This window comes from Microtus oregoni, unplaced genomic scaffold, assembly GCF_018167655.1.
Source record: "Microtus oregoni isolate MIOR12 unplaced genomic scaffold, Mior012 000002F_ref0000024, whole genome shotgun sequence".
Classification (NCBI taxonomy): domain Eukaryota; kingdom Metazoa; phylum Chordata; class Mammalia; order Rodentia; family Cricetidae; genus Microtus; species Microtus oregoni.
The window spans coordinates 37,241,859-37,269,790 of record NW_024543061.1 but is presented as its reverse complement, the minus strand read 5'-3'; the positions used below and the strand labels follow the sequence as shown (position 1 = coordinate 37,269,790).

General features: G+C 40.9%; 1 protein-coding gene and 1 long non-coding RNA gene across 3 annotated transcripts in view; one reads left to right on the top strand and one right to left on the bottom strand.

Moving 5' to 3' along the window:
- The window catches only part of Tafa1 (TAFA chemokine like family member 1), a 515,503-nt gene extending 508,282 nt beyond the window's left edge, over positions 1 to 7,221 (bottom strand). Inside the window, exons 1-2 of the mRNA XM_041638018.1 lie at positions 6,770 to 7,221; positions 4,733 to 4,853 (exon numbers count right to left, since the gene is read on the bottom strand). Coding sequence (XP_041493952.1) covers positions 4,733 to 4,850 — 118 coding nt within the window. The 5' untranslated portion in view covers positions 4,851 to 4,853; positions 6,770 to 7,221. The remainder of the gene's footprint in view (positions 1 to 4,732; positions 4,854 to 6,769) is intronic.
- Positions 3,389 to 27,932, top strand: part of LOC121437906 — a 150,756-nt gene continuing 126,212 nt past the window's right edge. For both annotated transcript variants that reach the window (XR_005973015.1, XR_005973016.1), the window contains exons 1-3: positions 3,389 to 4,232; positions 15,747 to 15,805; positions 20,120 to 20,245. This is a non-coding gene — a long non-coding RNA (uncharacterized LOC121437906). The remainder of the gene's footprint in view (positions 4,233 to 15,746; positions 15,806 to 20,119; positions 20,246 to 27,932) is intronic.

The following is a 27,932-nucleotide window of genomic DNA, read 5'->3' as shown; positions in this document are numbered from 1 at the left end:
ATTTTTAATGATTTACCCCAAATCTTCATGTTAAAATGGATGCTGATGTTCACTATATAATAAAGTCATAAATGAGTCATAAATGAACTCCTAAGATACACAGTCTGCTTAATACAGCCTTAAATCTTGTCAAGTATGAATTACATAGATGTTCTCTGCAGAGCAAGTTTTATATATCATTCCAACGTCAATGAAATCACGTTGACTGAAGAACAAATGATTCATTGTTTACTAATAACTTGTGTCTCATGTAATCCACAGACACATAATTTTATTTTACTAAAGAATCCCAGGGACCTTTTTTCTTTCTAAAGAATTTTGAGAAGACTCTTATTTTATTGTTTCAAAGACACACACACCCACACACACACACACACACTTCCACCCACATATTCCAAATAAAGGAAGCATTAAAATTGTCATCATAATTCATATATCTGCATCAGGGGTAAACATAATCTTAAACTGGAAGGCTACATTTGGCAAACCATTTTTCCTTTTTCTCCAGCATACACACTGTTGAGTGTGAAGAACTTAGGCTGTCTTAATTACTGGAAACCAAAGAGATGCTACATCTGAGTTTTCATTGTGGAGTCTGGGTTTTTGTTTTGTTTTTAAATTAACTGTCCTTCCAAAGGCTTCATATTATGAAGGGGTACAAATATTTTCCAAGTTGTCATAGTAACTTCATACATCATTCCCCAAATAAAAATTATTCCAATATTTCAATTACTGAAATTATGAATCTGTTAATCTACAGCACATTTTATTCACTTATGTAATTTTAAATTTCAGTTTCATTTGATTGACTGTTTTAATCTTCCTTAACTAGTGAGTAAGTGAAAATAAATGGTGCAATCTTCACACTATAAATATGAAAAATAGGAAGTACTTAGGGGCTGCGGGCAAATACATTAAAATCAGCCCGTTTTCTAGTTAACATATTCTCATTCTGTTTGTGCACAAACCCACTCCATTGAGGAGGCAGATCACAAGTGAATGGCCTTACAAAAACACTATCCCAATTTCACGTTATGACAGCAGAAATTGGCCCAAATCTCTAACCACTTCCCCTAACGGGCCTTGGCTGGCTGGTGCCATCCAGGTGAGGCACAACCTCAACAAGGGGAGCAGCTGTCAAATTCCGCTCATCTGTCAGTGTAGTGGATTATTTCTTGAGAGACTGAAATTGCCTGCTTGCAATCAGAACACCATCAATCTTGCTGTGGAGGGGATGGGGAAGCTGCCTGTGAGGGACTGGCCTGAGGGGGAGTGGATGCCATTCCTAAGCAGGTGAGGGTGACTGTAGAGCCCCCTCTCACATACATACATACATACACACATACATACATACACACATACATACATACATACACACACACGCCTAGTGAAAGGTTTGTCATTTTGCACATTCCCACATGCTTGACATGCACGCCAAGTACGCTGCTCTGCTCTGCCTTGTGAAGGAGGTGATTTTTCAAGCTTAGGCAAATGTAGCAAGGCTGGGGTCCGCTGCTGCCTCATTTTTTCTCATCATGTCACCCATTTTCACTGATTTGAGAGAATGAAATTATGCCATCCCTTTTTTGCTCATTTATCCAACCGTTTATTTATTTATTTGCGCATTGAGGGGCAGATTGTCACAGATAACTGGCCCTGGGTTTTCTGTTTGTTTGTTTTGTGTTCACACACATTTCATTAGTGTCCCTGAAGATTTAAGACCCACAAAGGAAAAATGCCACAACCCTTATCTGAGAGGGAGGAAAAAAAAGAAGCACATTTTTGCTCTTAAAATCAAAACAACAACAACAAAAAAAAACACATTAAAGAGTGTCTGAAATAATTTGGAAGATTGCTATGACCAAGATCTATTGCTTTAATCTCTGCAGCTATTGTAGCGATCCTAAGAAAGTTAAACAGGCACATTACACAGACCCATCGGACTTCCAAATCAACAGTATTTTAATCCCTCTGCATTTGGAAGAAGCATTTATAGTTCCTCCTTTTCTACAATAAGACTGGGATAGGGCTCAGAGAGTGAGCCCATGGGGCCGAGTTGCTAAGAACAAAGTTCCCGAAGATATTTAAGGTATATTTTCAACACGGATTGACTGATAGTGAGCAAGCTCCGTGGTATATGAGGAAGAACACCAGTAGTGAGTTGAATTTCAGTCAGAATCAAGTTTTAAAATATGGTATTTTAATAAGACCTACAATGATACACAGTTGATACACATAATAGTCCCAGTTTCCAGAAGCGAATAGACAAGCTCTACAAAAGAGTTCACTACCACTTATATGAGCTTCTTTTTGTTTAATGACTGCACACATAGCATAAAGTAAGAGAGGTGGCAATCACCGGCAGGTCCTATCCATGTATCACTTGGGTTAGAAAACAACAAAGGCAACAAACTTAGTCCTGACCAATGGATCTGTTAGCAGTGCAAACAGGAAAATTTGACTCACTCAACACCCTTGACTTGTAGGTGGGTCCCTTAAACAGAACGCGACTGTACTTGATATTTATAGGAAGTTCACAATATACCCAGCACTTGCCACTTCCTAGGAAGTCATTCCCTCCCATTCCCTCCCCCATCCCCTGATGGGGAAATTCGTTCAGATTTGGAAAGTCACTTATCCAAGTTCATATCAGGAAAGTTAAGTGACAGAGACTTGCCCCACCACTAGTCCCTGTCCACCACCACCGACCACCTGCTTCAGCCACCTCCAAGAACTGGATTACAGTTTAAAGGGGTGGGTGCACTGATCTGACCTTAAAGTTTTCATAGATTATAGCCAGTGCTCCTAAAGGTACCTGGTATAGACAATTTGCGTACTAGGGAACATTTCCCCCTCTTGTGGGAAAATCACATGGCCATAACCTCCATTGGCAACCATTCTTTGGGTGGCTTCAGACTATCACCCAGTACCTTCAAACTCCCACTTACGTTCTCTGGAAGAAAGGGGTAAACTATATCCACTTACACAGTGGTTAAATTAACAGTATGAATTAACCCTGAACACATTCTCTGGCACTTTCGGGATGGGTGGTTTTTTAATCTCATTGTTGAGCATTACAGAGAAACTGCATTTCCCAGCTTATTTATATGACTATGTAACAAGCAGAGGACTTTTCTTGCCAGAACAGATTGGCGATTAAGTGGTTGGAGGTAGCTCAGGGATCCCCAAATCCACGATTGTGCTTCCTCCATGTTGGCACTGAGGCTTCTGGCAGGAACCTGGCACTTCCTGTGCCAGGGTCTGTATACAGGACACCGTAAAAACAGGCAAGAAGCACCAGCGGCAGCAGCCAGCAGCGTGGTTTCCATGCCCACCCGCAGGGGCACCAGCGCCCCCTCGCTCCCTCGCTGACCTGGCTTATGGAAGGAAGGCGGCTGGGACCCTGGACAGCTGGCCTCCTCCGCCCCCAGCCCTCCTCTGCAGCTGAGGGCTGCAGCCCAGCAGGCGTGCGCTGGCATGCATCCTCCCGGCTCTATCTAGTCTGCCCTAGCCTGGAAGCTGAATCCCGGGAGACAGCAAAAGGCACCGGGAGAGAGACTGGAGAAGGCCAAAATAAGAGTGCAGGATCACAGTCAAGGCTGCTGCGGAGCCAGGAAAGACAGCGTTGCCGACTCCGGACTAGTACCTGCTGCACTGAGAAGCCTGTGAATGGCAGGAGGCCAGGAAAGTATACAAGCAGGTCCGGGAGGGAGGGCGGCTGAGCTCCAGAAATGAGGAGAGGGAACTTGGGACAGCAACTGGTCCCCACACGGTGAACTTGACCATTCCAAGGGGCTCCCAAGGACGGTGAAGGTAGGGGGTGTGGCCGAAAGGACACAAAGGCTAAACACAGCTACAGGGGTGGGGGGTAAGGGTGGTGGTGACGAGGACCGAAGGACACCTTTCTGAGAACCAATTAGGGACTGTAAAGACAATTGAACTGGGGGCGATTTTGTATGAGAAAGCTGGAGCAGCAAAGAAAGGAAAATCAGGATTGAAGAGCTAAGAGAGAGAAGAGTTAGAAGCCAAAGAAAGCAAACTGCACCCGGAACTAAAAGAAAAGAGAAATCAATAAAGGAAATTTTCAAAACACATGGCAGAGCGAACTTGTTCCTGAAACTACCAACAGAGGGAGGAAAAAAGGGGTGGGGGCGCCGAGCATACTGGAGGAACCAAAAGAGAAGGAATGAAAGGAGAGAAGACTGGATACAAATTAAACCAGACACGGCATAGTAAGTCACTGTTTCATTTTCTTTTTCATTGACAACTTCTAAAGTTAGTCTGGTCATTAACACATCCCTGGAGTCCTTTGCCCCAGACAGAAATGACAGCATCTATACAAGGTATAAATTCAACCCAAGAAATACATGCCTTCTCTCTAAATCCCCCAGTCTTCATAGTTACTCCACCCTTTGTAGAATATTTTGCTAACAAGGTGTGTGGAAGACGCTAGTGGGGGTGCGGGAGAGGGGGTCGACTCCTTTAAAGAAACCCACCTTTTCTGAAAAAATTAACAGAAATATCTCCAAGACATTTTTGGTGTACTCTCCATCCCCCAGAGCATCCAGCCTACAACATGTCTTAGAATTCGAAGGCAAACTGCCCACACTATAGCAATTTCTGTCACTTGTATTCCACCATCTGTTGAAGAGACCACGGTGAACCTGGAGGAGCCTGCTCTGGAGCAAGCTCCCTCCCAGACCCCCCCCCCACACACACACACACACACTACCTGGTCTGTGCAGGTGATGCTGCTGGAAGGTGTGCTGGAGGGATCCATGGCAGAGCAGCATGGCGCAAGCACTTATCCACAAATACAGGACCCAGGACATCGCAGAGACCATTGCCATTCTCTAGAGAGGACATGAGATGAGAACAGGTTACCCCTGACTTGCAGCCCCCAGTGGAGTATGTCCCACTCAGGAGGGAAGGGAGATATCAGACGTAATGTTCCTTGGCTCCTTGGCAGCCTAGAAGGAACATTCCAGCAGAGGTCATGCCAGAGATTGGATTGAAGACCCTTTCCAGAAACTCATAAATATGTTCCTTAACATCTGGAAAGCAAAAGGCCAATGATTGCCCAAAACGCAAAAATAAAGTTTTTGACTATCAATCAGGCAGATGAAAACATTGCATGCCCATGAAAACACCCAGTTTTACACAAAGAGCTGCAAACTACTTTCCCCAGACATTCGGAAGCTGCAGACTTGCTCATTCTAACTTCATTGCAAGTCTGACATAAGCCTGGAAGAAAAAGAGTGGGCTCTTTTTTTTCCCCTTTAATTCTACAGTCATGAATTTTTAATCGCAATGCTGTCCTCTAAACTAAGCAATCATTTCTCAGAGGCATGTTGTAATCTCCCGATAGAACTCAGCTTTCTGACTGGACTTGGAATCAGAAGGAGCCGTGTTTTCAGCCAGAATGAGTTTCGGATGCAAGGTCTATGCATCTATCCTACAGCAAGCCCATAATTTACAGTATTGTTTTGCCTCCTAAGATCCCACTGTGGCATTTGCTGGAGCACTGATGAATATGCATATACAGGTGGTGTGTGTATTTATGGGTGAGCATATACCTTTTCTCAGGCGCCGAAACTTTGAGAGTCTTATCTGCACCGATGAGCGTCTCAGGAGCTACAGAAGCTCAACGGCGCTACATATTGTCCAGTTTCCCAAACAACACCTTATGCTGCATCTCATATTGCCAAATTAATCAAACTTGAAGCATCTTCCTTAGTCAGCCTGTGATAGGAGGCATCTCCTATACAAGAATTCAGTTAGCAACATGCCTTTCTCTTAGAGAGCTCAAAGAGGGCTATGCAGGCAAGGCTGTGATTTCCTCTTTCAAATGACACCCTTCAAGAAATTCCACTATATGTTGAAACCCTGCTGTGACCTCCCAGGATGCCTTCCTAATCTGTGGAAATTGGTACTCTCTCTAAACCAATGATGTTCAGCAAAAATAAACATTAAATACATGTATGTGAATAATTCTTGGTAATTCACAGGTTTCAGAGAGGCAGAGTGTTTGAGAAGGGCTTTAAAGATAACAATAGATAAGCGTGAGGATTGTAATTAAGTGCGAAGTGGGGAAGCATTCTTTGCAACCCCATGGAGCCATCAATGCCCCAGGCAGTGACTCAGATGGACCTCTCACTTTCTAATTAGTTTCCAGTTTGGTGGCCCAGTGTTTACTTTTGTATACAGCATGCTTTGCTGGACTAGCAGGATAGCATAGATTCATTCTCATCAGCCCAGATAAATAGCATCCCTCCTTCTGTGCATCCCCAAATGAATGCATTTTTAGAGTCTTTCAGAATAGCCTGAAAATTATAGGAAGACAAAACAGACGTGACCCGGCATGCATTTGCTGTGTTGTCAGTCGCTGTTAAAATGTACTGGAAATTTAACTCAGGAAAAACCCAGCGATCATCAGAACTTAACAGTCCTTCGGAGCTCTGCCATCCCTTGCTCATTTTTAACCCACATAGACCTCAGCATGCAGGAAGATGCTCGGATTTGACAATCGCGGCACTTCCCTTTTCCTTTCTTTTCCCCCGGTTAACTTTCTTTAATTCTCAGCATTACTTCTCAGGCTCCTCAATATCTCTGTTCCTGCTAGCTCACTCACTCACTCTCCAAGAGAGCTCTGCTCCGCTCAGTGGCAGTAAGTGTTTTCCCCCAAATAATGCATCTAGCCTTACGTACTTCTCTGACTATGTTTTAAATCTGCTTTCTGAATCTTAAATCTTTGCAGAGGCTTTCTTACCTGGAAAATCCAGCCAAGAGCAGGGCACTCTCCTAGTGTTCATTGGAAAGAGCTAACACTTTTTAAAATCCATCTGTGCCACAATTCTGCGATATTCAAAGGCAGCACTTCCCAGCAGTTCTTTATCAAGAATTAAAGACAGAGAAAAAAAAAAAGGCTTTCCTCTTCCGATTTTCCACGGCTAAGAGGACGTTGAGTTCGTTCGCTGTATTGTCAGAGAAGGAGCCAGGGTTTGAGGGGTGGAAACCTTGTCATTTTCACCTTTAAATCTTCTCCTGGCGTCACCTCTGTCTGACGAGACCTTTGAAGTGATGGTGAGCTAATGTAGTTTCCTGATGAGAAGCAGTTTATAGCCACTGACAGACCATCCCCACTCGGGCACATTCAGGACAGAGTTAGGCAGCGAAATGTAAGAGCAGGGCTGCTGTCCCTCTGGTGAGGAGCGGGCGTCTGTTTCAATACACCCCTCCTCTCTAAAGTCTCACATGTCTTAAAGTGACATTACCCTCTATTATAGATGAGGTAAATTTTAATAACTGCCCTTAACTCTCCCACGACTCAAGCAGCACTTTAACACACTGTTACCTGATGGTCTGCGGTGGAGGTTTTTGTCTTAGACCATTCTCATGCCAGGAGACTGAGAAGGGAACGAAAAATGAAAAAGAAGGAAGCATCATGCAAAATATTGATAGTGTTAATGACTGTTAAGACTTGAAACAGTAAACGGAAAAGCGAGACATAAACCAGGTCTTACCTCTGAATGTTCTTTTTGCCAGCAAGTTAACCAAATACACTGCTAGGCTTATCCTGCTTCTATTTTTTTTTTTCTGTTAGTTGTTTTGTCAGCTAAATCTTGGAATATAATTTATCTGGAATATAACTGATGTTTGTGTTCCTAAGCCAAATAAAATCTTTGGAGTTATTTAACATGTTTAATAAGTAGAAATATATCATTGTTGGCACCAAAGGCTGAGTTATGATGAAGAAATATGCTCAGGGTTCTTTGTAAAGTATTTTTGCTTCCTTTCAATAGCGTGCTGAGATGGAAAGGGGAAACACGCAGAAGTTCACTAGCATTTCGAGTACTCTGGTGTGAACCCCAGCTTCCCTGGAAATATACTATGATTGTACTTAAACTTCAGAGGCGCATGGGAGATGACCTACTTTTCTTTTCTAGGCTGCGCCGGCAATAAGTGTCTGAAATACTCATTCAGTTGCTTTATGAGTCACTGACACCACACCTACTATGTGCCAAGTGCTTGTGATAAAGCAAAAGGCAAGACTAGTGTGATCCACAGTCAGAGGTCACCACCCCAAGTCCTCTACGTTATTTTCAGAGCAGAGATGGTTCTCACACTTTTCTTCTCTTGAAAACTTCAAAGTTTCTGAGAATGCCTTTGCCTTTTGTGAGCATTATAAAGAAGACTCGAGGCTGGGGTGCGTCTTTGAGAAAAATCTTCTTTCCTGGGCTCTCCAATGTGAAAGAGTGAGACCCTCTTGGGTTTCACCAGTCTTTCTCACTGGTCTCACAGTGATCACTATGCACATAAACACACACACACACACACACACACAGAGAGAGAGAGAGAGAGAGAGAGAGAGAGAGAGAGAGAGAGACACACACACACACACACACACACACACACAGAGAGAGAGAGAGAGAGAGAGAGAGAGAGAGAGAGAGAGAGAGACTCTCCACAAACCAAACTTCAAAATAACAATCAAATGTGTTAGGAATGATGAATTTACAGTTTGAGTTCATGTGTCTTATTTCTGAGGCTCATTACTGCTGTCTTAATTAATGGGTATCTATAGACATTTGTATTCATGCTGTGGAACCAAGACAGAAATAGAAACAGCCACAGAAGCAGGAGCCAAAGTTCATCAGGCCTTCCCCATGTGCTCGCACTACTCTGAACTCTGTCTTGTAAGGCATAATCTAAAGTGTTTTACTAACCCAGTAGGACAGGCATTGCCATTATCTCCAGCTCACAGATGAAGGACGTGGAGGGGAACTAAGAGAGCAGAAAGAACTCTTTCAAGGTAACAGAAGCATAGAGTGGTAGAGTGGATTCCCAACTCAAACACTCTACACAGGAGCCCATCTCTTATTCCAATAGAGGAATATGGGAAAAGGTAATTTTAAAATCTGCCTTATATTTATACGTGTTTGACAGTAAGGTAGTTTCAAAACTTATTAGTCATTAATTCTAGAGACGTGTATTATTCCACTTGTTTGAAACATTCAGGTGTTCAAGACAGTCTTTGCCCCATGATTTTGGGAGTTTCTGACAATGGTTTGCAAATGAATTTAAATTAAAAAGAAATTCCCATATGCTAATAAATGCTACCATTTAATTTTGAAATGTTATAACTTTATATTTTCCATTTCTAGTGGTGATTAAACAAAGGATCAATGTAGTTGCTAAACTATAATTCAGTGCACTTTAATACAGTTGAAGCATGAACTCATGGGTCATGCTTAAGGCACTGTAGACAAAGTGTGGGATATATAAAGAGGTAAACGGTTTGCTGTAACATTCTATACATATATATGATGAGTGAAATGGATGAGTGAAGTAAGAACAGCAGCACCGCTCCATTTTCTTCCCAACAGATACCTTAGAACCCATTACACTGCAGTCAGTTTTCTTTTCTTCCATAACATAAACATCAGCAAATACTGAGGATGCGCATCTGCACATGTGAGTCTGTGTTGTAGGTGGATGTAGTGCCTGTGTGTGCACAGAGGCCGGAGGATGTAAACTGTTTGGCCCTGTCACTCTCCACTTTATTCCCTGGAGAGGGCTTCTCATCGAACCTGGAGCTAGACTGGTGGCCAACAAGCCCTGGCAATCCCCTTCTAACTGCCCCTGTAAATCACTGGGGTTACAGGCATAAATGGCTTTTCATATAGGTGATGGGAATTTGAACACAAGTTCTCATCCTTGCTCAGTGAGAGTTTTTACTCATTAAGCTGCCTCCCCAGTGTTAACACTGAGGTTTATTTCAACTTAAACCAAAGGGACTCTCGTGCCTTTCAGGGGACCTGTGACTCCATGGTAGTGTGGAGAGCACATAACCTTTGGGTTTGTTAGGGTTTAAAGCTTTGGTCAATGATGACAGGTGTAAATATATTGGGATTGAAGTTTTAATGTTTGGAGAAATATCATTCGGATCTCTCTTTGCCTCTGGAACAGGGACAAGCTGTACTGTCAGCCTAGATCAGATCACCAAGGGACCACCCTTCCTCCCCCTCCACAACCCAGATGGCTACACACAGTGAATAGGAAGTAGTTGTCAAAGCAACTGAGACTTGTAACTTTATTATAGCTTTAAAATGGACAATCCTGATTGATAAAGACTTAAACCTGTATTAGTCATTTTCTAATTAAATTGTCTTGTTCCATGACCTATCCTAAACTATCCCCAAGGAGACAGCCGTGCACCTATTCAAACACCTGTCTTCAGGGAGACCACTGTGATAAGAATCTATTGGCTTTTTTTCATCAAAACACTGATAATCACAAAGCATGGAATATTGGGGTGAGAGGTTTTGGGGTATCCAAGTGAAGAATGATAGATAAGTTTGTTGGGGGAGGATGTTTGTTCGTTCCCAGCTGTTCATACCCAAAATAATCACTCAGAAACTATATTACTTGCAATACTGTTTGGCCAATAGCTTAATCATATTGCTATCTAGCTCTTATATCTTAAACTAACCCATCTTCATTAATTTGTATATTACCACAAGGTCATGGCCTACAGGCAAAGTTTCAACAAGCTTCAACAGAGGTGTCTATGTCCTGTGGCAGCTTTATGGATTTTTCCTGACTCTGCCTACTCTCTCTATAATATATAGTTTTTAGCCTGGCTTTACTCTGTCAAGCCATTGTCTAAAAGCAGATTTTTTTATTAACCAATGGAAATAAAACATATTCACAGCATACAGAGGTGAATCCCACATCATAAGTTGATCTCATATGTAGCTGATGATGATTGACCATTGTCATGCCAGGAAAATGTTTGAAAGAAAGGGGACTAAGAAGAACTATAGACTTATTATTTTTAACTCTCAGTTTCATTAATTCAAAATAGTCTAAGCATCATGGCATTCAAATTATGTTCTGGGTCAAATTCCTAAAGACAGACATTTCAAATACAGTAATTCATATACACACATACATATATGTACTTTTAAAGTTTCCTATACACTAGAATTCCTCCCATGGGAAAACCCACATATTCAGAAAGAAAGCCCTACAGAGATATTGGAGGTAAAAATAAAGCACCCAGAATACTTAAATAGCCCCAAACTTTCAGCAAACTGCCCTGCACAAGGAAAAGTGGATAAGCAGAGGGTAGAGGAGGAGAGGACTAGGCTGTAACATGATGGGAACCTGGGAGGAGGAAACATCCGTGGGAAAGAGCTGGAAGCTGAGGAACAGAAGGAACCAAGTGAAGAGAAGCCATCCAGTCCAGTTGTCTTGACAAGTTATTTTATCTGAGTATCTGCATGTATATACGACTGGTACCCACAAAGGCCACAAGAGGACATCAGATCGCAGGAACTAGAGTTACAGATAGTTATAAGCATCCAAGTGAACACTGGAAATCAAGTCCAGATCAGGTACTCTGCAAGAGCGGCCAATGCTCTTAACGGCTAAGTCATTCAGTTGTCTTGGAAAAAAAAAAAAAAAAACAAAAAAAAAACTACACCTAAAGTATAGTATAATGCATTTCTCCAGATGAAACTGTAGCTCTGAATGATGACAAATCTATATACAAATGTTCCATATAATAAGTGTGATTTAAAAACTAACCTGGGACCCCACACCCGATACTGGGTCGCCTTGCTCAGTCTTGACACATGGGAAGGTGCTTGGTCCTACTGAAACTGAATATGCCATGTTTTATTGATGCTCATGGGAGACCTGCCCTTTCCTAAACAAAAATGAAGAAGGAGTGGACTGTGGAGTGGGAACAGAAGGGGGCTGGGTAGGGGCTGGGAGGAGCGGATGGAGGGGAAACTGCGACCACGATGTAAAACAAATAAATAAATTTAAAAACAAAACAACAGAAAAAACTAACCTGGGAAATCCATCCAAGGAACTAAGTCCAATGTAGAGAGAATAGGCACCAGAACTTATTTACTCAAAGATAGAATTTCCCATTTATTTCCTTCCACACTTTTATTTCTGATCCCTGGAAATGAAAGATATCCTTATTTCAATTTAAGAATAAGTGAATTACTAATTCAGCTCATTTTAATTCACAAATGTACAGTAGGAAATATGAGGCATGTAAAATTTACATCTCCGTGTTTCTAAAGCGAAAAACAATGACAGGAACTTAAATTAATGACAGCCTGACTAAGAAGCCCACCAAATTTTAGTTCAGTGCAAAGTCAAGCAGCTTAGACGTGTGGTAGACATTTCTCCAGATCACAAAGTTTGGCTGTGAGTTCAAGGCTTTGCTTTTTTTCTTATTCCATTTCAATTTGTTAATGAAAATGATGACACAGACAAAAGGATTACCGAGAACCTTGGAATGCAAGCATTGCCAGTACCATTAAAGCCCATTTTTTCATCTTGTTCCCTTCTCTCTTTTTCTCCTTCTTTATTTATTCCTTCCTTTCTCTCTTTCTTTCTTCCTGTCTTTTTTTTTTTACTTTGAGAAAGAGCTGTTATTGGGACTACCCACCAGTTAGTCTATAATGCCCATTTAAAATGCGCCTAAAGGCCCACATATTTGAATGCTTGGTCTCCAGTAGATAGTCTTTCTAGCAAAAGTTGTAAGAACATTTAGGAGGCATACCCTTGATAGGGGGAGTTGGAGAGTGCCTTGAAGCTTTACATCCTGGCCCTATTTTCTGTTTACTCTCTGCTTCCTGAATATCAATGTAATGTAACCAGACAATTTCTGTCTCTGCTGCTAATTGTTTCCACAAGAGACTCTATCCATCAACAACTGTCAGTCAGAATAAACCCATTCTCCTTTGTGCTGCCTGAGTTGCGTTTTTTATCTTTTTTTTCTCTGTCTCTCTGTCTCTCTCTCTGTCTCTCTCTCTCTTTGAGAGGGGTAGAGTCTCACTACATAGCCTTGAACTCACTATGTAGACTAGGCTGGCCCTGAACTCACAGAGATCCACCAGCCTCTGCCTCTCTGTCTCCCAAGTTCTAGGATTAAAGTTATGTACCACCATACCTGATTCATTTTATCCCAGCAACAGGAAAAGCAGGAAAGACAGCAGCTTCTCTATTTTATACTGTGTTATATCAAAGAACACTGGATGAGAAAAGTATTATGAACAGAAATCAGGTAAAAACCAAGCTAGAATACATGATCTGATGATGCTGGTCAGATGCTCATGTGTCAGTGCATACATATAGTGGGAAAAGAAGGAAGGTGGATACTGGTCTGGGCCCCTTACACATCATCTCATTTAATACATAATTGCTAATAGATCAATTTTTTGTTAAAGACAGCTAAATTCAGAAAAACTGGATAATTAAATAAATAATGTCACATCTCTTTCTAGCAAGGTTGAAGAACTATGATTCAGATTCCTCTATGATTTCTACAACTCAGGTGCTAGGCAACCAAATTCTAGGCAAACAGCATTAGTAAGAAACAATAAACTTTAACTCATAATTATAACACCATAGGCCTATTCATGAAAGGAAAGGAAGCCAGATCTGAGAGAAGAATACGACATGCAAGACATACAGCCATTCAAAGACAGAGTTTTAATGCTAAGTAAATGCTTCAGTAACCACAATGAAGAAGGAAACAATTATTCTCTTACAATCTAGAACAGAATGAGATTTAAACATGCATGTGTGCTCGTGTGTGTGTGCATGCACACACACACACACACTCACAAAGCAAAAGTAAAATAAAACAAATGAAAATGACAATAAAAAATCTACTGCTGCTTAGGAAACAGTAAAGAATTTGAGTAATAGTGGTGAAGAAATGGTAAGGCAGTAAAGAACACTGGCTGCTCTTGCAGAAAACCCAGATTTGGTTCTCAGCAGCCATGCGATGGTTCACAACCATCTGTAACTCCAATTTCAGGGAATACAACTCCCTCTTCTTGGCCCTCAGGCACCAAGCCTGCACATGGTTCACACACTTATAGGCAGTCAAAAAAAATACACCTAAAATAATAAATTTTAAAAACTAGACAGCTGAGATTGGACACATTCAGGATGGACAGCTTATGCTGGAGAGGATGCAGAGTAAGGGGAACACTCCTCCATTGATGGTGGGAATGTGAACTTGGACAATCACTCTGGAAATCAATATGGTGGTTTCTCAGAAAATTGGGAATTAACCTACCTCAAGCAATACCACTCTTGGGCATATACCCTAAGGATGTTCAATCATACTACAGGCCATTTGTTCAACTATGTTCATAGCAGCATTATTTGTAATAGCCAGAACATAGAAACAACCTAGATGCCCCTCAACCAAAGAATGGATAAAGAAAATGTGGTACATTTACACAGTGGACCACTCGGTGGTAAGAAATAATGACATCTTGAAATTTACATGCAAATGGATGGAACTAGAAAAAACATCCTGAGTGAGGTAACCTAGACCCAGAAAGATGAGCATGGTGTGTACTCACTCATAAGTAGATACTAGCTCTAAAGCAAAGGATAATGAGCCCAGAGAAGCTAAGTAACAAAGAGAACTCTAAGAGAAACATATAGATTCCCCTAAGAAGGGAAAATAGAAAAGATCTCTGGAGAAAATTGGGAGCATGGAGGTAGAGGAGAATTAAGGGTAGAAGGAGAGGAGGAGGGGGGAAGGAGGGAGAGAGAACTTGAGGGAATGGGATAGCCAAGATAAAGGAACGGCAGAGGTGGAGAGCAAGGAAAGAGATATTTTGATTGAGGGAAACATATGGGGCTGTCAAGAAACCTGGCACTAGAGAAATTCCCAGAAATCCTCAAGGATGACCCCAGCTAAGACCCTAAGCAATAGTGCAGAAGGTGCCCAATCTTACCTTGCCCTGTAGTCAGATTAGTGACTATCTTAAATGTCATTATAGAACCTTCATTCCTCAGCTGTTGGAAGCAGAGACAGAGAGCCACAGCAGAGCACTGGGCTGAGCTCTCAAAATCCAGTGGAAGAGTGGAAGAAGTGAGAATATGAGCAAAGAAGTTTAGACCATGATGGGTACACGCACTAAAACAGCTTACCTGAACTAATGGAAGCTCACCGACTCTGGTTGGACAGAGAAGGAACCAGCATAGGTCCAAACTAGTCCCTCTGAATATGGTTGACAGTTGAAATGCTGAGGCAGACTGAGGGGCCACTGGCAATGGCACCAGGATTTATCCCTACTGCTTGTACTGACTTTTTGGAACCCATTCTCTTTGGATGGATACCTTTCTCAGCCTACATAAAGTAGGGAGGGCCTTGGTCATTCCTCAAAGCAATGTGCCTTACCCTTTCTGAAAAGTTGATGGGGGTAGGGTTGGGGGAAAGTGGAGGGAATGGGAAGAGAGGAGGGAGTGAGAACTGGGATTGGTATGTAAAATGAATAAAGAGTTTTTAAAAAAAGAATAAAAATAAAAAAGATACATATAAAAATTTAAAAAACAAACTAAACAGTCAGTAATATTGATAATATTAGTGAGGCTAAATTACTTGTTATAAAATAGTAATGATAGTCTGCTATTCAGATGTAAATACATCAGACAAAATTCTAGTAAGAAAATTTGTAAGAAAAATGTAAGAGAAAGAAGATGGAGGCAAGATTGCTCTGAGGCCTGATGAAAAAAAGGTAACCTTGATGTAGGAGTCTCATTTTTCAACTCCAGTAGCCTATCCTGGCAATTACTTTATCAAGTAGAACCGACCACTCACTGCTTATGGTCTCTGTCTTGTGGTCAGAAGAGAAAGAAAGAATGGGGTCATTTCCTTTGTTCTTCAACTCCTGATTTCTTTATTGTCTTTCTAGGACACAGATAAATCTGGCATCACAACAGCTGCCCATTCTTCTCGTTATGCAAAGTACTGGTAAGGCAGAGACTGGAGGGGGGCTGTCTTCATTACAAAGGTGTAAACATGAACTATAAAGCACATAAGGGTTGTAACAGTCATTACTTTGGTAAACCAAAAACAATCACATGGCATTTTGCTTTGTGAAAATCTCAGATGCAGGTCTGGTACCATGGCTCAGAAGAGAAAGTGCTGTGTGCCATGCAAGCCTGAGCATTTGAGCTAGAACCCCCACAGTTCACACAAATGCCAAGTGAACAAAGCAGATTCCTGTAATTCCAGAACTCAGAAGGTAGAGAAGGGGAATCCTTAGAACAAGCTAACTGGTCACACCATCTGAATGGCAAACTGCATTTTTTTTTGAGAAAGCCTGCCTCATTGTGTAAGGTGGAAAGTAATCAAGAAATAAACCCAACATTTGCCTCAAATCTTCATATGCACATGAGCCCATGTGTGCAAGAACCTGCACATGTAACTCCATACATGTGAACATGTAAATTTATGTTTATCATATGTAGACATGTACAAAAGAAGCATTAGTGTTACTTTAAAAATATCCCTCATATTCTCAGTTGATTTGAAACCAGACCCCTCTCAGGCCCACAAGGTTAAATCAATGATTCATTCTTTCATTGATTTCATTTCAATGAAATGACTCTGTCATATCCCTTTCAATGAATTTCTACATTCAGTTGCTTCTTTCTTCGAACTCTGCTACCCAGCTATGCCTCAGTCATCCACTGCTTCCTCCTTTCTTCAAACACCATCATCCAAGGTACATGTATCTTTATCCAACCCAAAGGAGTAACTTCCAACTGAGTCCACTTACCTGAGAGTGTACATCTTCCATCCATTTCTTCCTCGTTGTCTATGTAACTGGAATGTGTTTAATACCTATGGTGATCATGTTACTCTTGCTAGTTTGAAAAATTTCAAAGATTCCCACTGAATTTAAAATAATGTCAAATTTTATGGTCATGATTGACAAGGATCTGCCCGAGCTGGACCCTCTAGACTGCAACACTCACCTGTTAGAAACACAATGTGATGACAGCATCTGGAATCACCAAGGAGACTTGCATCTCAGAGCACCTTTGAGGGATTACCTAGATTAGGTTAAGTGAGGGTAGAGACACACTCTAGACATGAGCAGCACAGTTATGGACTGGGGTCCTGGTCGTCTTAAAAATGCGAACTCAAGCTCAGTGCCATCACTCAATGTTTTCTACTTCTATAGATGTGATGTGAGTAGCCGTCCCCAGCTCTTGCTGCTATGATGGGCTATACCCTTGAACTGTGAGCCAAAACAAGCTACTTTTTAAAATGCCTTTGTCAGTTATTTTGTCCCAACAACAAAAAAAGAGTGACTAATACACTTGTCTGCTCTTGCTGCTGCTGACACCTCTCCTTAGGAATTTGAATGAGACAGGGAAACCATTCTTCAGAAACCTTCCCTTCTGCTCAGACAAGATCAGGTGATTATTATATCATGTGTTCCTGCAATCTTTGGGGTGTCACCTCTACAGCCTTAACTACCATTTCTGAATTTATCGGTTTAATATCTGCTTTATCTCCTTACTGAGATGAACAGAACAAGCATTTGTTTTGCTGCTGCCTCCTCAGAATCTAATATACTGCCTAGGATGTAGTAAACACTGAAGTGTTTGAATGAATAAATGAATAATAATGAATAAATTAAGGACCAAATACTAGTTCACCATCTAGAACGCATTTACAGTAAACTATTTTTAATAGGACTATATTGATTTTGTCATTCTTTCCTCTCACCTCCGTTGGACTCTTTGGTGAGCAATGTATTCATTTATAAAGTAGTGACACAATCAGGGTGAGTGCTGTGCCCTTTGTTTGTCTTCTGTTTTGATGCTAAGTAAAGGAAATTGGCCCATACATTGCTTAGACCTGTGGTGGTTTGAATGAGAATGGTCTCTGTAGGCTCTTCTTTTTGAGTATTTGGTCTCTGATTGGTGGAATTGTCTAGTAAGGATTAAGAGGTATGGCCTTATTGTAGGAACTGTGTTACTGGGGGCAGGCTTTGAGGTTTCAAAAGGCACTTGCCATTCTTTTGGTCTCTCTGTCTCTGTCTGTCTATCTGTCTGTCTGTCTGTCTCTTTCTCTCTGTGCCTCCTACATGTGGATTAAAATGTAAGTTATCAACTGCTCCTGCAGCCATGTCTTTGTTCTACCATCATGAATTCTAATTCTCTGAAAATGTAAGCCCAATTAAGCATTTTCTTTTATAAGTTGCCTTGGTCATGAGTTTTGCCACAGCAATAGAAAAATAAGTGATACAAATCCCTGCACCTAAATTTAGATTATTTTTGCTGGAAGAAAATTGTTCTCAATTTGCAGCTTTTGATCTCAGAATTCAATATCCAAATATGGTCCAATGCCACATTGCACAGAAGGCCTCAAGAATGGAAAAATCTACATGTAAAACAAAGAATACTTTTAAAATATTAAAAGAAATTAAACCTAGAAAGGATTTCGACAGTCTCCTACTTTAGTGTCTCTCTTCTGGCAGAGATAAGAGAATATAAGAAAAAGAAGAGGAAATGCTCAGGGGAAGACAGAGGTTATCTGAAGCAACATGGTGGAATGAGAACACAGGTTTCCTGGGCTGAGGAAATTACTCAAACAGTAAAGTGCTTGTTATGTGTCTTAGTTATGATTCTATTGCTGTGAAGAGACACCATGACTATAGCAACTCTTAAAAGGAAAGCATTTGATTGGGATGGCTTGCATACAGTTTCAGAGGTTAAGTCCATTATCATCATGGCAGGAGCATGGTGGCATGCAGGCAGAAGTGGTGCTGGCTACATCTTCACCAGAAGGCAACAAGAACTGGTTTGAGCAAAGCCTGAGCAAGAGAGACTTCAAAGCCTATCCCCCACAATGACACACTTCCTCCAACAAGGCCACACCTACTTCAAAAAAGCCACAACTCTTAATAGTGCCACTCCCTTTGGGGGCCATTTTTTTACAACCACCACACTATAGAACTATGGTTACCAGAGTGCAATCTCTCAGAATCCACGAAAGCTGGAAATGGAGGCATGCACACGCACTCTCAGTGCTACAGGGGTAATATTAGAGAGACCCTTAGCAGACCAACCTAGTCTGCTTGGTAAGTTTCATGCAAATGAGAGACCTTGTTGAAAGAGAGAGAGAGACAGACAGGTGGATAACACTTCAAAAATGATATCTGAGGTTCTCCTGTGTCACACACACACACACACACACACACACACACACACACACACACACCACGTTTCCCACTCTAACATGCCTAACCTTCTTCTCTTTCTCTTTTTCCCCTACTCCCTGTCTCTCATCCTCTCTCCCTTCTTCACTGTGCCCTACACACAAGTACTCACACACTGCCATACAGGAGCATCACCTGCAACACTGGAAATGCTTTCCTTGTACACTGGCTAAGAAGGTAACACACTATCCAACTAGTTGTTAAGTATTTGAAGTGTGGCTAGGACAGCTATGGAAGCCAATTTTAAATTCTACTTAACTTTCACTGTATTTGAATCTAGAGAGTCACAGTCAGCTAGTGACTACTGTCTTAGAAAGCATAACTCTGGCACTCACCATCAAGGTCAAAGAAAACAAAACCTATGCCACTGGATAGCTGGCAGGAAGTTAGAAAAAGGATAGTAGCTGCTATGGTTTAAATGTCCTCACCAAAGTTCATCTTGAAATCAAGTTCCCACTTGGATGTTTTGAGTAGTGGACCACATGGAAGTTTCAAGAGATTCTACCCCCATGAGTGGGTTAATCCTTCCAAGGACCAATAGATGAATGAACTAGCTCATTATCTTGAAATTAGGCTGTTACAAAAGCTAGGTCTAACTCTTGTAAGTATCCCTTTCACGATATAATAGCCTCTGACAGGTCAGAGTTTTGCAGATTCACCACTCACAAGAAAACCTTCAGGCTGTCACCAGATATGGTGCCTTGACCTTGTACCAAACAGCCTCCAAAACCGCATGCTAATTAAACCTTTACTCTTTATAAATTACCCATTCTACTGTGTTCAGTTATAGGAGCAGCATGCAGACAAAGACATCAATCTTCCAAAGATGCTAATGACACAAAAGGAGGATGTAGGTTGTAAATGATAGTTGCCATTTTCATAAAAAAACCACTAAAATCATTTCAAACAAGAAAATAATAAAGATGTATAGTTTCTTAGTGTTTGGCAGCCCACAAGTGTGCTCAACTCCAGGCGAATTTGCTTCTGCAATTCCATTGTGCCATTGAAGACCTAACTGTCTCATTTCCAATTATCTCTCTGCCTTTCAGGATATCTGTTCCAAAGCAATCTCTTTATCATGGATGCATCAGAATTGCTAACAGGTGTCTGAGCTCTGTGCTTCCTCATCCATGACATGAGCTTTGAGCAAGACGAACCACAGCAGCTACTCTCAGGTAATTCAAGATCTCCTAGTTTGTTGCCAATTATTGATAGCACAGGCTGTGTTTTCCTTGACCTTGCTGGTGAATGGTAGAGCTGTGCTTTTCAATAGAGCAGCTAGTCAGCCAGATACTTAAATCTATACAGGTAATGGCAAGAAAAAGGGTTATGATGAGCTAAGTCACATAAACAAGGATTTCTCCTTTTTAACTTCTACAGAAAAGCACTTCATGCCTCCAGAGATTAGTTTGAATCAGTGTGCCTCCTGTACTGCTATCTGGACCAGGTGGAAAGATCACAGTGCTGGGTTTAGAACTGTGTAATGACCCATCCTTCACCCATAAGCTAAAGGAGGTATACTATACAGAGGGAGGTGGCACACAAGAAAACCTTAGAATAATAACAAAGCAAGGGGAACAAATATCAAAGAGATAATCCCTTTATGATCAAAGTCATAACGTTTTCTATACTTTCATATATTTATCATTTTCCTACTTATAAAAAATGCATACTCAAGTTTTTCTTTCTTTAGTATCTCTCTAGTTAGAATTAATTTTTTTAGTTTTATTGTGACACTTTCATACATATATATGACGAATCTCCCCCAACTGCTCTCCCCCATACAGCCTTTCCCCCACTTGCTGGTACCATTCCTGCCCCTAAATAGTTCTCCTTCTGTGTTCATGTCACACATATGCATCACTTTAGAAAGGTAGAAGACTCAAGATCTAAATTGAGAATTTGAAATCATCTCTGAGGCACCACAGCAAGGTTGGCAGCATTCTCATATAAATGTGCACATCCCTAAACCTTTTTAAAGCATATCTATAGGATTTCTTACTTTTCTAAATAATGAACTTTTAATATGAACTATATTGAGCCAGGTATAGTGACACATTCCTATAATCCCAGCACTTAGATACCAATGCAGGAAGATGCTATCAGTCAAGGGGTCGACCTCTACTATGAAGTGAGTACCAAGTGTGCCAGGGGTACACAGTGAGAGCCTTTCTTGATAAGACTAAAAACATTTCAAAGAAGTTTTGTAAGATTTTTTTTTCTTGGGATATCACATTTTCCAAATCAGTAATTCTTCCTTCAATGGTGTCTTAACCAATAAAAAATGACTTTTCTTTTCCTAAATAGTTCCTATCCAGCTCTTTTCCATCTTCCTCTCTGAGAGGCAGCTTTGCTTCTGCCTCTCTCCCCACTTCTCTCTTCCCCACTTCTCTGTCTCTTTCTCCTCTTCTCTCTCTCTCTCCCCCCTCTCTCTCTGTCCCCCCTTCACCCTTCCTCCTCCATAACCCCCTGAATAAACATTCAACCTCACCCTGAAAAAAATAATAATAATAATAATAAAAATAGTTCCTATCCATTGGTTATTTCTAACATGGTTGCCATTACTTTTGATGAGACAGAGCCAACAAGAAAAATGGTTCTCTATGGGATCCTATAAGATACTAGTTGTTAACTCCAGCAAAAGTTCCCTAGAATTTCCCTTCTAGGGAAGAAAACCTATTGACATTTCTTTTTTTCTCTATGTTCCTATCAAATTTATTTTAAAATATATTTTTTTCTGGATTTTCTTTCAACATCAGCTATTCTTTTAATCTGATTTCAATTTTAATTCTGGGAACTATGCAATTACAAGTAATAGGATATAATTTTTTAAAATGTGCATTTTAAAACCAAGTTCTCAGACCTGCTAGACAAACAGCTCTCTGCTGAACCTCACAACCAGCCCCTTTCTTGTGTCTTCTTCCTTTTAATTTTTTATTATTGACCTGGTCAATAAGACAGTATGAAAGAGGTAACCAAAGAACTCTGGAACCAGATTATACTGTTCTTAGTTCCGGCTGTGCGGATATACCACTCTGACCCCCATATGGAAGGAATCATTGAATCATTGCAAGGTGACTATCAGAGTGCCTGGCTTACTGTTAGTCTTGATAGTGTGTGTGTGTGTGTGTGTGTGTGTGTGTGTGTGTGCTTTTTAAAAGTACATTTTTCCTCAGACTTTTAGGGTGTTTTCTCACTTCTCTTAACTCTTACAAATTCAACCCGTTCAACCGTATCTGAAACATCCGCACACGCACACCCTCTTCCATTTTCAAACACTAGCCCCCTTCTACTTTAGTTTTCCCAACTCAAAGTCTCTAGACACAGTACTTATAGGTCATTTTCCACTGAGTTCCACTTAGTACCTGAAGTCTACACTAGACACTGCTCCTTAATATCCCTGAGAGTCAGTGCTACATCCATTTGCAGTAGTGACTACTACTCTGTGTCCTGAGCCTGCTGTCCATATCTGTACCATCAGGGAAAACGCAGTGCCTTTTAGCCCTTGAATGTTTTGCATTCTTCGTGATACAAAGTGTTTATACATTTTTCTACCTTTCTATCATGCTAGTCTTTACCCAATTTGGTTTCTAGCACCTTGGGTACAGACTTTCTCCAACCCCATCTTTCCTTGCGTGCAAACATGCATTACCTTTCCAACACGCACAGCATATAATGCCATCTGAGGTAGGATTTCTTTCTTGAGATAATTATCCTACTGTGTAGCACTGATTGATCTTATTCTTCCCATTCCTGCTTCCTGGATGCTGGGAGTATAGGATGTGCCACCAAACCTAGGTCTACTTAGTTATCTTAAAACCATAGATCATAAGACCTAGAATGAAATGACATTCATCCATCTTTTCAAAACAATATCATTTTACTTTGCCCTTCTATCTGCCTATTCATTACTCTTCATTTACCCTTCCGTCACACATTAATTTATCCAACTCCCCATTCATTCAGCAATGTGCAGAGACTGGAACTCAAGAACTTATATGAAAAGATGGTAGATCATCATGCTCATGATCATTGCCCAAAATGCTTTTCAAATTCAGGACTTTGATAAAATCTGAAAGCTCTTGTTCTGATCACAGTTGTTCATTTGCCATCTGCCAGTGTACCTGGTCAAAGGTGAATATTCAATCAATAGTTATAGAAAATATGAATAAATGAATGTGTGAATGAATGAACAAACTCAGTCACTTCTCATTTATTCATGTTTGAGATGTTTTATAAATTCCCAGGAAGATGCTAAGTGAGTGGTTGTCAGTGGGCTGAGTGGGAAAAAGCTGGCAAGAGTTTCAGATGACGTGTCTGTGTGAGCATGGGTGTTTGTGTGGGATGCTGAGACTCGGAGTGCCTACAAGTGCCTCTCCAACCACATCCCAGCACCAGAAGGAAGTGCTTTCTGCCTCCCTTCTCATTTTCTCTTTCCTATCCTATCTATCATCCCTTTCTTCTCACACACCATATTGATAGTGGGCCTTCCCCACTCTTGGTTTCCACCCTCACATTCATCGGTTTTCATACTGTAATAGAGAGTGTGTGGTATTTCTGACAGTGCCAGCTCAGATAGGAGACTCTAGCCGTAACTAGTTTAGACAAGCAGGGAAGAGTGTTGTAAAAGGAAGTCAAGGAACTCTTGGGCCCTGCTCAAGAGCAAGAAGTGGCCATACTCATATCTCCTAAGCGTGAGGTCCTCTGGCTTGGCAGTGAAATTCAGTAAGGGATAAAGTAGATAAGCCTCCCTGTCCCACGACCCCACCCTGAAATCTATCAAATTAGCATCTCTGGTTGGAGACTCTGGCAATAGTATTTTTCACAGCTCCCTAGTTAGTTCCAAGATGCAGCCAAGTTTGAAAACCACTGTACTAAAACAGAAACTTATTTTCGTAGATTTTATGTCACTATGGCAACACCAGAAATACCTGGAATTTCTTTTTAATTAGTTGACAACTAAAAAACACATTTGCTATGTTTAACAGATAGAATGTTAGCCCAAAGCAGGTATATTTATTGAAAGCTTACTATGTGCTTTGTGTGGTAATAGCTTTCATATGAAACCTCTACTTTGTTGTCATGTTTTTTTTTTCCTGGATCTTTTTTAAATGCATAGAGTAGGTAAAAAAAAATATGTCAATACAATTTCAAGGTTGCTTTCTTTAAATATATCTCTTGTCTTGATTTTCATTCATGCTAATACAATTACTCTGCTGAGATAACTATAGTTTTAGGAGTCTCTCCTATAACACATGGAAGACTCATTCCCTGGTCATAATCAGAGATGGGCACCGAAGCCAATTTAGACTGGACAAGGATATGGAAATACAGGATTTGTAAACATCTCTTGGGAAGATGTCTTTCTCTAAAACAACTTCAAGAAGTAATCTTCGCTTTGTAACTAACTAGAGCAGGGGATAAGAGGCATGTCACTAACTATGTCACTTGCAGCCATTTTAAAGGAGTGCTAACTTAGAATGAAACCAATACTAGCAAATCAAGGCAAACACATAATGGAAAATAAGTTCTTTTTGGGAAAACCAACCCCAAAGTCCCTTCAACCCTAGATGTTTCCTACTAGAGAGAGGATAAGGCACTTAGATTTGGGGTGCCAGTCCTCGTCTTCTCTTGTTATTTGATTGTGAACTACCTAGTCTGACTGGCCCATGACCTTCTGGGGATTCTCCTGCCTCTGCCTCCCATCTCACTGCAGGAGTGCTAAAATAACAGATCCACGGTGCCTCATCTGGTTTTATGAGGATTCTTAAAATTTAAACTCAGAAGTTTGTACTGGTGCAGCAGCATCTTTACCTACTCAGCCATCTCCTTAACCCCCAAACTCTCAGTTTTGGAAATTATTAAATTAGGATCCAAAGATCTGGAGTGGTTTATGCAAGATAACCTGTCTTTCCATCCTGGGTTCTGTAAAGCCGGGCATTGCTCTCCAGACTCTTCACGGCCATGCCATCGTTCATTCCACTCAAGCTCCAGGGCCATCGTCATTGAGAATATTTGCCTAAACTCTCTAAATGCGCTAAGTTATGTGATGGCCATAGTCTTTGAAATGCCTTCAGATTTCCCTGGAAGAAACTCTCTCTAGAAATAGATATTCTCAATCCTCTCTCAAAAGACATACCCCCAAACCTATGGATGCAATTTGGTTTTCAGATGTAGACACCATGAAATAATATGTAAAGCTGTTGAAAATATAGATCCCACAGCTCACCCCCAACCAAGAAAAACATTAAAAATTCTACCCAGCTCAGCTGCCTCAGTACGCTTTTACACTACACATGATGGTGCTGAATATATAAAATACTTGGATCTAAATTTAAAAAATGCTCCCCCTCCCCTTGATTAACCAGATTGTCCCCTCCCCTATATATAGGAACGCTATGTGCCTGAGCCCACTTGCCATCTGTCATCATATTTTCTAAACTTCTCTTCCACCCCCTCCTCTTACACAATTTTATCACATAAAAATATTAGATTTCAGGGATTTGTATAATTTCATGAAATTTTCTGAGCCAAGTGAAAATAGAAGAAGGACTGGGAGGTGAAATTGCCACAGCTTTTCAGTGTCCAACACCTGTCCACCACAGCCATGATACCCTTTGGCACAACTGGCGTGGCCAAGAATAGCAAGTCAGTTTTCCTCTATTGTCACATTTTATATTAGGAATTTGCAAATGTTTCCCACGTTACAAAGCAGAATTCAGATCATCTCCAGAGGTTTCTGACTCATAGAGCATTGTAATGCTTTGTTTATTACACGTGATGATATTTAGTGACTTTTCCCACATGGTTGGGAAAAGTTCATCAGTTAACTAGAGGTTGTCCATTTTCTGTGCCCTCTCATGGTTGGGAGATGAGATACCTAAATACATGGTCCTCTAAGGCCAAGGGCTTTGACTGAGACCTAGGAATCTACCCAGGAAGTTTCGTTTCTACTTTCACACGCAACCACAAGCAGTCCCAGCCAACTCTTGCTTCTGAACCACAGGAAGTCAATGTGGAGTGTCCATGGAGGTTGGCTCTGAAGTACAAAGCTCACAGTGAAGGGGGTAGTTCTCTTACTATGATCTCTCCTATCTTCCTATAAGGTTTTTTCAAAAGATATGTAATGAATACCCTGGAATGACTACTAAGCCTCCCAATCTCCCCTCTATGCCCAATGGGTTAGTTCTAAAGGCCTCATGGATCTCAATGCCTTAAATTATTCTATGATTAAAGGGGCAGTCACTTGACTTAAGCTTGTCCAATCAGGAAAATCATGCACTGTCACCAGATAATGGTCCAAATATGGGAAGATGACCAAAGAGGATCCTTAAGGAGAAAGCAATTGAATTTCTGGGCTATTAAAAGCTTTTTAAATTTTTCTACTTTTTTTTTCTATGAAAATGTCTCTCCATGACTGTGGAGAATATAAGCAGATCCACAGGTAAAGGAGAAAAACTAGATACAGGCAGCACAATTGTTACTAAACAGCCTACAGCTCCTTGCAGTGTTTCCAGCAAACCTATATTCCTATACACACACACACACACACACACACACACACACACACACGGGGATAGTTAGGTAGGCAGACAGACAGACTAGGGTTAAAAGGTAGAAATGGAAGACATAGGGTATTTTTTGAAAAGTTTTATTTGATGTGTATATATGTGCCAAAGCATGTGTACCAAATGAGGGCAGTGCCCACAGAGGCCAGAGGAAGCCATTAGGTCCCCTGGAAGAATTATGTGTGGTTGTGAGTTACCGGAGGAAGGTGCTGGGAACAAAAACTGAGCTCCCTGAACAGTAGCAATTGCTCTTAACCTGTTGGATGGAGGTTTGCTTGTTGGTTCCTGGCCGCCTGGCTAGCTTAGACCCGAAATAATCACACAGAAACTGTATTAATTAAATCACTGCTTGACCCATTAGCTCTAGCTTCTTAATGGCTAACTTTTATATTCATTTAATCCATTTCTATTAATGTGTATCGCCACGTGGCTGTGGCTTACTTGCTAAAGTTCGGGTACCCATCTCCTGCAGGGCTACGTTGTCTCTCTCTCTCCACCTTCCCTCAGTATTCAGTCCAATTTTCCCTGCCTACCTTAGTTCTGCCCTATTAACAGGACAAAGCAGTTTCTTTATTCATTAACCAATAAAAGCAACACATAGACATAAGGGCCTCCCACACCATTTCCCCTTTCTGTTTAAACAAAAAGGAAGGAAGGCTTTAACATAGTAAAATTACATACAATAACCTCTGAGCCATCTCTCCATTCCCACAGTTAGGGTTAAAGAAAGAGTTTTTAAACTAAGATTTACATTCAATTCTGTAAGCTATAACACATCAGACAACCTGTCTAAACAAAGGGCTGATGGGGCATTCTTAGAAGGGAAAAAGTTGGAAATATTTAGAAAATATCCTGAATACTCACCCAAAGGATTATTATTATCCTCGTATTTCCTATGAAGAAGAACAGAGAGAAAGGATAAGAGACTTTCTGAAGGCTTGACACTAAGAAGTCTAAATTGAGTCAAAGCAAGTATGACTCTAAATGCTGAACTCCTTTATATCCTCTCATGTCAATGCCCTTTCTAATCAGCTTTGCATAGTGTTGCTGAATGGTATTGTAGGATTGCATGACAGAGGACAAGTCAGGGATTTGCAATGTTTAGGTTTGCTGAGCTGCCCCTTTGGCTTTTTAAAAAATACATTTACATAACACCACAATACTTAAGAACAGTGCAGTGCAGGTAGTGGTCTTCAGCTAGATTTTGGTCCAGGGTATAGTATAGAATCTCCAATAAGATAATATAAGAAGAATAAAAGGATGGCAGGGAAGGAGGAAAAAATAAGATAGAAAG